Source organism: Apaloderma vittatum, unplaced genomic scaffold (genome assembly GCF_000703405.1).
Source record: "Apaloderma vittatum isolate BGI_N311 unplaced genomic scaffold, ASM70340v1 scaffold39365, whole genome shotgun sequence".
Taxonomy (NCBI): domain Eukaryota; kingdom Metazoa; phylum Chordata; class Aves; order Trogoniformes; family Trogonidae; genus Apaloderma; species Apaloderma vittatum.
This window is the reverse complement of record NW_009716073.1, coordinates 553-10723: the sequence shown is the minus strand read 5'-3', so window position 1 is coordinate 10723 and position 10171 is coordinate 553. Positions and strand designations below refer to the sequence as shown.

At 42.9% G+C, this 10171-nt stretch overlaps 1 protein-coding gene across 1 annotated transcript; it reads right to left on the bottom strand.

Moving 5' to 3' along the window:
• Positions 1-335: 335 nt before the first annotated feature.
• Positions 336-9860, bottom strand: DNAJC18 (DnaJ (Hsp40) homolog, subfamily C, member 18; the record flags this gene model as incomplete). Its single annotated transcript, XM_009869393.1, has 5 exons — positions 336-773; positions 3896-4068; positions 5678-5787; positions 6827-6939; positions 9653-9860. Coding segments are annotated over 5 exons (729 nt in total), but the record flags the coding sequence as incomplete, so codon positions are not given.
• Positions 9861-10171: the final 311 nt, after the last annotated feature.

The window sequence follows — 10171 nt, the reverse complement described above, 5'->3', positions numbered from 1 at the left end:
TCGACATCGCTGTTGGCATCTCGGCCTGTTGTCTCACGGAGGAAGAGCAGGGTCCTGGCCCTCCTGTCAGACTAGCAGGGGACAGTGGGGAGAGCTGGGCGCACGCCCTGCTCCTCACCTCATCAGGTCCTTTTGCCCAAATTACAACGCACTCCAACAGCAAACGCACCACCTTCCGCCTGAATCCGCATCACAAACCGCTGTGGGAGCGAGGACGCCCGCCTGGTACCAGCAGGAGAAGCCTCGTGCGGTGCTTAATGTCGAGAATTATGCTGCTCGTACGCTCGAGTGACTTGCGGGTCCATGTAAAATGCAGAAAGCTAAAGATGTCGGGCTGCTCTCCCGGGAAGCACGTACTGTTTGGATGGCAGACAAACTACCAGCGAAGACAAGTTCCAAACTAAGAGAGCATTTCCCAGGGAATTAATTTACAAAGTGCCACTGGTCCTTGGAACCAAATATAGTGTACAGTATATATTACAGCAAACACTGGCTCTACAGCTTGTGTTGGCCCACCTCTGCACTATATGCAGAAAGAATCAAATATTCAGGCTCTTTACAATGGACTCCTTCCCTTTTTATACAAAGGAAAATAAAAACATAAGTTAAAACAGCAATAAATAAAATAACAGAACACGTGTGTCCTGGTCAGCCCCCTTTATGCATTCCAATCAGACTGGAGAGCTTCTCACAGTGCTCAAGTTTCAGGGATTCTGCTTTCTGCTTTAACCGCTCGTCTCTGTACAGCTTGGCCAAATTTGATAAATCAGACTCTGAAAGATGAAAAAACAAACATATGTTAAGGATGAAGTTGTGAGCCTACTGTAAATAACCCTTTCTCGGTGCTTTGTTATCCTTGTGGCACGGTGTGGGGTTTTTTTAATTCATCTTGTTTCAGTGAAGCTGTACACATAACAAATTTCTTTGAAGAGAGGCCATCGAGTTTAACCAGGCTAGCTACTCCAGAGAACAGAATTTTCTTAATTGCTTGAAAACTCAAATAGTCATAACAACCTTCTCTACTAGTGCACTAGTAGGACAATAACTGGAACAAAACAATAAGACCAGTTATCACTGTCTGCAAAGAAAACACAAGTTGTAAAAGCACAGCAGGGCTGTGTTGGCTGCCTGCAGCCGAGCAGGAACTATGAGAGCCATGCCCCTGCGCCCCTCACCGAGCAATGCGGTTCTTCTGGCAGAGCCCTCCTGCGCGGGCCCAGAGCGCCTCTCCAAATATATACTTCAAGGTACAAGGAACTGGGTTTTTTGATGTTGCATGTCTCAGCATTCAAACTGTCTGGCGGGAGGTTTGCCCAGGACGCATTATAAAGTCTTTTCATTTTTAAAAATTTTTTATATTCGTTACAGGGAGGCGAGAGACTTGTCTGGAAGGTTGCTGCGCCCTTTCATTAATAATATGATCTCAAATGTACTTTGCCTATTTTCCCCCTTCTCCTAAAAAGCACATTAAAATTGAAATAATGCCATTGTTTAAGTTATTTTTCACCAGTAATTCAAATAAGTTTCTTCTGCTGATTAGCTAAGGAAGTCTCAATATAGCTTTCTCCCTGAATAGTAATTTAGATCCAGGATTAGATGCACCTAAGAGAACAGCAGTGATTTCTTCCTGGAAAGGTCAACATCTCCCTAAGCACAGGCTACCTGGTGACACTTGACTTTTCAAAGAGCTTTTCGGTATCTCACAAGCCCCTCATTTTACAAAATTATTGAGAATGGAAAGAACTCCAGTAGCTCCTTCCACACCTGCATCTAACCCTCCACCTATTTATTCAAAAGCTTTACCAACTGACAGGCATGAACATTTTATTTCGGGTCAGGCATCAATTTGCAGGTTTTATAACCGAAACGGCACTCAAGTAGCGCTGGGCACGCAGCCTTGACAAGCCTTCAGCAAAACTCGCCTCGGGTAATTGTCTCCCAGTCGGGAGACCCTGGAGTTCTGCAGTGAAGAATCTTAGTTCACACTTTCGCAACTGGGCAAAATTATTCACTGCAAACACTTGTACATGAACGGCAGCGTTCATTCCGCCACACCTGCTTCTGATGTTTTTCCGTCTTCTACATAAAGTTGTTTCTTTGACCACAAGTCACAGCACGTGCAACTTTTACAGGTTATTCTGCTGCGAAAGGAGGAAGACTGTCTGCTGCAGCAGGATAAAAGTGACTGGCTGGACAAGACACCCACAGATCGGTTACTTCCGAAGTTTTCATTGAGATAGCTGGACACCAGGTAACATTTTTCCAGTCGTAAAATCAAGGGCTTTAAGAATCAAACTTCCTATAAACAATCTACATCTATTTTGCTGGCACTAGGAGAGAAATGCACCTTCAGTAAACAAAAAAAAAGGTACTATTAATATACATTCAACTGACAAGAAGTTGACTGCATGGAGTTAAACACCAACGGACCAAAGTTCCGAAGCAACAGCTGACTCAGAACTGTCTCTGCATCCTCAGAGCACTCTTCCCCAGCACTCCGTCTTGTGTTCACAGTTTATTTTTACAGACTTGGCTGTACTAAAGTTAGCACAGTCTCAGCTGTGCTCGCTACCTGCTTGCTGGCCTAGATGGTAATCATTCTGGAAAAAGGTTCTTTTTTATTTTTAAATTACTGTGGTCTCCTCAGGCTACTGCTAATTGTGCACCATGTAAATACCATTTGCAGACGTGCGACTAACGCTGCCTCTAAGAGTAAAAAGCTCTAGAGGAGCGCGGTTTTGCAGGCACTCCTTGGCGTTTAGCGCTGGATTATCTCCCCCACTCTGACTACCAGCCTCCTGCAGATTTGCAAACTCTGTTGCCTGTTTTGGGGCACAGCACTCCTTAGCTCAAGGTCTAAGGTAAACAGACAATAATGGCAACTTTCGGTGTCCTACTGGGGTGTGAGAACAACTTCCCCCCCCCCGCTACTATTAAACTTACACAGAAACAATCTCTTCAGCTCCCTTTATGCACCGCAGACAGTTGTGTTCTGTCATTTGAAGCTGAGGAGTTTAATTTTAGCTGACAAAAAACAGTCACACCATTCAGCTTCAGCTAGTCCTTGTAATTTGATTTCTGTTACTTCATACAGGTCCAAAAGAAGCAGGGATTTGCGCTATTTTCAACAAACGGGATCAGCAGTAGTCAGCAAGTAACACAAGGCTGTGTTAAAACACCTGCCTTTCTATGTGCCACTGTCTGACTTTGGACTGAGGTGAGAATAATGATTTTGAACGCTCACAGTTTGTGCTCTCCTTCTCTGCATTCAATTCCTGTTTTTAGAAAGACACTCTTGGCTATGGTGAAAAACATGAGCTCAAACTCATCTAAAGATAGAAAATGCAAATAAGTGCACAAAACAGGCACAGAAGCACGCTTTTTGAAAACAGATACCAGTAACAGAGTTCACTGCAATTTTACCAAAAGCACTCACACAGGCTATGGGCTTTCCTTCTCATGAAGTTACAAAGTAAAAGTTAGACCGTCTTCTCGTGGAGCCAGTGGAAGCCAAAATGATTCTGCTCCAGCAAAGGGAATGTGGAATAGGTGATGTCTCAAGATCTTTTCTAGCCCTAACAACGTGTCAGAGCTACATAAATGAGGTGGAACATAAGTTTGAAACATCACCACCGAGATTTATTGAAGCATAAAATGTGAGTGGAAAAAGTGTCTCAACTGGCAAAATCTACTTTCCACTTCTCTCTCAATCACCTGAAATTACTTTGACCGACCTCCAAGAATAGCAAATTCAGCGTTAAGAGCAGATATGAAAAACACCAGCGCAGGGTTTGAGATGTTACAAGCATCGGAAAAAGAGGCTGAAACCAGCAGGGCTTTGCCAAGTGCAGCCATTGTACAACTACTGAGGGGCTTGTTAACAAAAATAACTTACTTTGCTGTTTCTCCTTCCAGCAGCTTGTCTGAATGTAGTCTATGTAATCTTTTTCAACAGTTTTCTCTAGCTCTTGAAGTTCTGCTCCTTGGTAATTCTTTTCGAAGTTTTTATCAACATAGTAAGGCACCTGCAAGTTCTCTGTTTCTCTACTAACAACGTGGCCTATGGACCTGTGAAAATATCATGGAGAAAACCAGGTTCTGTAGCAGTTCAAATACAAAGAAATCAAGAATGTTCCTCCATATTCGCATTTCCAAGAGAACAGCTTCTTTACAGCTTTCTGCAGGACTGTAGCTCCCTCAACCATCCCATAAGGAAATTACAAGGTTGAGGCACCATGAGTTGCGTGCTACAAACACAATTCACCCCCCTCTCCTCTGGCAACAAACATGGGAAAATATCTAGTGTTTGATAATATCTACAAAAACCTGACTCTGAGCTGATGCTGCTCCTTCCAAATACTGTGTTTGTTCTCAGCAGCTCGGTCAAGGCACTTCCAAAACATAACAGCAAATTTTATCTGTGAACGGAAGCTCCACACACTTTCTTCTGTTTGCTGGTAATTTCTGGCAAGCTAGGGTCAGAATTCCAGGGGAATTGATAACACATGTAAAGATTAGAGGAAAGGCACACGGCCCTCGTATTGCCTAGGGCACAATGCAATTGGATCTGGATTTTCCCGATTTCTGGATCCTTTAGTAGAAACAAAAACGAGCTGGGGAAATTCTAGTTACACTTTTCTTGAGGGTTTTATAATCATCAGTAAGCGAAGTGAGGCACAGAATATCCCAAAGAATATCCTGTAGGTGGAATCAGCCACTCTGACACAGCCACTGGATGAAACTGCGTGCTTACACTGAATTTCCTTATTTGAGCACAGACACCCAGGCATTTTTTTCGAATCACTGCCCACAGAAAGAGGCAGGCAGTCAAAACACAAAGGTTACACTCTACTCAATGGAATCCACTTTGCCCCTTCCATCTCCCCAGACTCCTCTGTTCCTTCTCTCTCGCTCTGTCTCAGAGGTGTACGCTCTCTCTACATAAACAAATTCTTTTCAGTTTTAGGCTGTCAGGATTTGGGTTTGTTTTTTTTTTTTTAAGATATGATTTAGAGAAACAGCATAACTAGGCACAGGCCTGATTATCTCAAATCAACAGAAGTGGGGGCAGTGAAAAAAAGCAGATTAGCTGCTCTGTGGGAAGTGCAGGAGGCTTCACACGGGACTGGCCGATAGCAAAAACACTCTGGAAAAAAACAGAAAACAAAACAAACCCCAACCACCCCAAAACCCACTCCTGTTCTTATGCTGGGTCTACAGACTGACATCTTGTGGTAACAACGAAGAAGGGTGTTGGGCTACTACAGCAGTGCAGAGGATACAGGCCTAAACCTAAGTTTTACTCCTAGAAGGGAGAAAAGAGAGCGTCTGGAGCACTCTGCTGCTGGTGGGTGCAGCAGGTTCTCCAAAACCTGCCGACAGCCACTCCTGGCTCGGTAAAAGCCAGTGAAGTGAGCTCATTCCCACTAGAGAGCTTCCCTCCTCCCAACAGGGGATGCCAAGTGGAGCAAGTGGGTTTTACTCTGCCCTACAAACTCAGATGACACCTGTTCAGTTTGTCCCCTGCAACTCCGGGGCCCTTATTTATAGATCGGTAACATTTTCTAGAAAGGGCAGAACAGAAAATTCCTGTGCATTTTGCTGTAAGTCCAATCTCCTGACTGCTGCCTTATCGCAAACACTAAAGACCAGAAAAATGTGTTTTTAAATGACTTACGCTTTGTAGAATAGGCTGTAGGGAGGGTTTGTTGCCATCAGTTGAGTTATAACTGACACTATTATTATTATGAAAACGGGCATCAACTGAATAAATGCAGAATATGAGTTCTGAAAAGAACAATAATGAATAGTCAAGAAAAGAGATCAATGGAAAAGGATGCATCTGTTCACAAACCAGGCTATCTATCATGCATCAACAATGCATTAAACATAAACTGAAGAGTAAGTGCTTTCCAATTTTGAGGAGAGCGACATAACTTCGAAATAACCTCTATTAAAAATCTCAGAAAACTCTTTAAAATCATTTTCTTTCCATTATGTAGCTGAAAGAAATGCCACAAAACCAAGTTCCTTCACAAGGTGATATGGTCAAAAAGGGTTAAGAGATCAGATGTAGTATAACTTGGGATAGGATACATGCACTTGTGGTTTTTTGTTTTGGGGGTTTTTTTAAAATGAATTTTGTGAACAGAAGATTGGAGTAAAAATATCAAAGGGAAAATACAGAACTTCAGTTCTCCTTTAGTTTTATTTCTAAAATGCCTTTTCTAATCAGGAGCAAGACAGAATGTGCAGCTGTTTAGGCTTTGCTCTGTGTGCTGGGATAGCAGCAGAGATACCTGACGCAGCAGAGGTGGGACTCATTTGCCCTAGTTCAGCTGTCTATAGGCTGCATCAGGTTTTTTTTCAGAGCCCGATTATAAGAGCCCCATAGGGAAAAATTCATCTTCCTTAGAGAACAAGGTTAAGAGATCGCTGCCTCCAGAGCAAAACTTTTTCAAGGTAGCTGGCGTGTGCGTGTGTGTGACAGCAACAAATGACACCTTGTGTCTCATCTGGAGGTTTCAGTTGGTAGAAACTTAACCCAGACACCTCCTGGTCCCGGGAGGCTGAGAGCGGTTTCGCTGGTGGCTGAGGCAAGAGACACAGGCTGGCATGACTTCTTGTGAAGTGAGAAATGGAAAACTTGCGAGTGATTAATAAAAGACAATCTAATCACTTTTGAAAACATCTGTTTTGGCTGCAGCGCTTGAGGATCAACACTGAGCATTTAAGGACGGGGAAGTCTGTCCTGGCTTCAGATGTATAAAGAGGACCCTCACCCTGGTGAAATATTTAAGCCCAAGAGATCCCTCCTCCTGGCTACCTGTGGCCTGATTTCCTCCTCCTCTTGTTCCCGCGTCCATGCTCTTTCATTTCGGTGCCTCCGTGGGTAATAGGGCGCATCTCGGGCTACATTTGAGAACATATGGATATTTCCTGTGAAAAGAAACCAAGAGGGTCATGACTTGCACCCGGTTGCCGGCACTCACCTGTACTTCTTACAGTTTCTAGATGATTATCCAGGCTTAAACTGAATTATAGTTATGAGACCTCAGATTAAAAAGCCCTGAGTCCATCTTATTTAAAGCCAACTGCAGCAATACGCTATAATTTTTATGATTGCATCTCATGTTTTAATATTGTTTTTGTCACACTCGCTTGCAAGGCAGTAGCTTGTGCTGCATCCCCAGGCTCTAAAGCAGGAAAATTAATTTGCTTCACCAGACTCAGGCCATGAATTATGGCTTCTCATAATTACTGAATCGGTCTTCTACACTCATTTCTACTTCCTCTTCCTTCAAGCTATTAATAGTTTCACATAATGACCGTATAACAAGGAAAGAGATTTAAAAAATAGCCTTTTAAGTCAAAAGGGAGTACAATTCAGGATTTCCTTTCTTGCACACTGAATGCAGTTGATTTATTTTTAAAAATTCTAAAATGAGGAAAGAATTGCATATGCTGTTTCGATTTGAAGCCTGAACTCTGATTTTATCATCATATGAATATCTTAATAATAGCTATGCTCTCCTCTTCTGCAATTCAGAATGTCTTTGTACTGGAGAATTGCAGCTTATGGCCTTATCATGACAACAGCAAGGTGAATCTATTTTTAAGCCCTAGGAAACACACCATATTGGTTTATACTCTTATAATCTACTTTCCCTGAATTTCCCAAAGAATCCTGCAAGAAACTTGGGCAGAAGTGACCTTCGCTATTGTGTCAAAACAACTGTTTCACCGCTTGTTCAAAGAGTTTTTTTCCAAGGGTCTAGGCGTGTTTGCAGTCAGAGTTCCAAAAGAGCAAAACAAGGCTGGCTTGAAGAGCTAAAGTTTATTTTTGAAAAAGAAAGTTTGATTCCATCATTCAACACTGCTCCACAATGCTTTACCAAGCTGTGAAAAAATAGATGCAAGCATGGGGAGAGAAGAATGGCTTTTGCATGGTGCCTAGGAAAGAGATTTCCCAAATTCTATGTTTCTCAAAGAATTTCTGCCAGCAGTTTCTTTCCTTTCACGTGCATTTACTTTTTTATGAAAAGAAAGTTCAAGTTGTAGCCTCCACCCACTATAACTGCAACAGTCTGCCACAGGGAGAGCCTCCTTTTAGACTTAACAACATTTAACATTTTAATATTTTTCCACTGAATATCCATAGACAAAAATGCATAATAAAAAAATACATAAACCTGCCTGCAAAAGCTATACCGTGAGTTTACCCTAACACCAACATTTCTTATTGAGATTTCCAGAAGGCCCGGTGATAGCAAGGTGTCACAAAACAAACACCAGCGCAACCCTGCGGCTTAACGCAAATTTCAGCTCAAGCACACACGTCCTGCTCAACATCATGACAGTTTAAAAAAAGTGTTCTCTTCGTATCAACTGCCGGGACACCCTCTAACCAGTAATTCTCTTGCTAAGCAGAAACTGCATGAGCTTTGCCTATTTGGAAAACTACTGAACTGATGATTTTCCTTAATTTGAAACTCACTTTTAGATTAGGAAAATGTACACAAATTCAGACCCAAACACTTTTTTTGGCAAGGAAACTACTGCAAACACCTACATACAAACACCTATATAAGGAGGAAACTATCTATTTTTTTACTCTTTGCCACTCTGGTAAAAATCCCCATTTACATCTTCACACCACTCTACCTGTTAAACCTGCCAGGCCAGCACCCAAATTCCTCCCACAGCTCCTCAATTTCTCCTCCTCAATTCCAAGCACCCTCACTGCCCAGCTACGCAGTGGTGATGTTCCATGAGCGCAACGTTCCGCTGGTGGCTGAGGCAAGAGGCGCACACCGATGCAATTTCTTGTGAAGTCGGGAAAGGAAAACTTGCAAACTCAGTGTGGAATTCTGCCACACTGAGTTTGGCTCGCTTCATGCATCTACCGAGCAAATTCTGAAAGCAATTTGAGGTTCTCTGAGGTGCAAGATGCTACCACACAGACTGAGGTTATGGGGAGCTTTTGAGTGATTACGTGTATCTGTGGCTTTAGGCTGTAGTAACTGGAGTGTACGTTGGCTTACACTGTGTCTCAGAGGTGACAAATTCACAAGAGCGTTAAAGCAATTTGTTAGGTACTGCCAGGAAGACCGTTGAGCTCACCACACCTTTCAGATTTACTTTTAATCCAAACCTGCATCTCACCAATCTTGCAGGACCTTCCTATTTTTACTACAAATACAAAAGCCAGGGCTGGACCAAGACACAGACGGAGCTGCTACAGGTACGGACCTACTGTTCTGTTACTGGGCAGGGTATATCCAGTGCCAGCCAGCCCTTCCTGGCACACATCACTTCCTATGCTAAGGAGTTTTAATTTCTTTACAGTATGCAAACTGCTGCAAGCCAAAGGAAGTTGTCCCACTGGCAAGCTCTTTCTTGGAGAAGCATTCCTGGACAGCACGGCTGGGCTTTGATGATGCTTTTCAGGGAACGGGATTGCTAAAATCTGAAGTTTCGACTATGCGTGAAGGGAGCTTTTCCAGCTAGAAAAAGGCAGGCAGGGAGAAAAGAGTAAATTCAAACAGGCTTTTGCTCTTTTCAGATGCACAATCAACTCCCTGAGCAGCACCAAGAGAAGGTGAACTTCCTTCATGATCTAGTGTCAAAACAACTGCAGACAGATACTGACCTGTAGGAAAGTGCCCACCAAAAAACACATTGAATATTTCTTCTGGTGTAATGTCTGCTTCAAATTCTGTGTAGTAATCGTAGTGCCTGGCCTGGCCAGCGCTGACATGCTCTTGGTCACTTCCGAATTCATCGTATCGTAATCGTTTTTCAGGGTTGCTCAGAACTGCAAAAGCATTGCCTATTGCTGGAGAGTGAATTAAAAGAAGTGTTACCCAGGCGCATCACGCAGCATTTGCAGATCTCAGCCTTTTATAAGCAGAGTAGCAAAAAGGCCTAAATGGGCACAGAAAATAAGTGCTTGGCCAAAGATCTGAGTTACTTTTGAAAGAACCGCCTTTGTATACCAAGTGTTACTGGCATTACCTGTGATGGAATCTATTTCAGCTATCGCTGATACCAGAAGAAAGACAAAAGCATTAAGGTGTATAAAGAGAGCTGAAGTATTTCTAAAGCTGAGGTGAGAGAGTCCACCTTAGCCCAGAGCTTGAACAAGAGTGTAACATTTTATCACATCAAA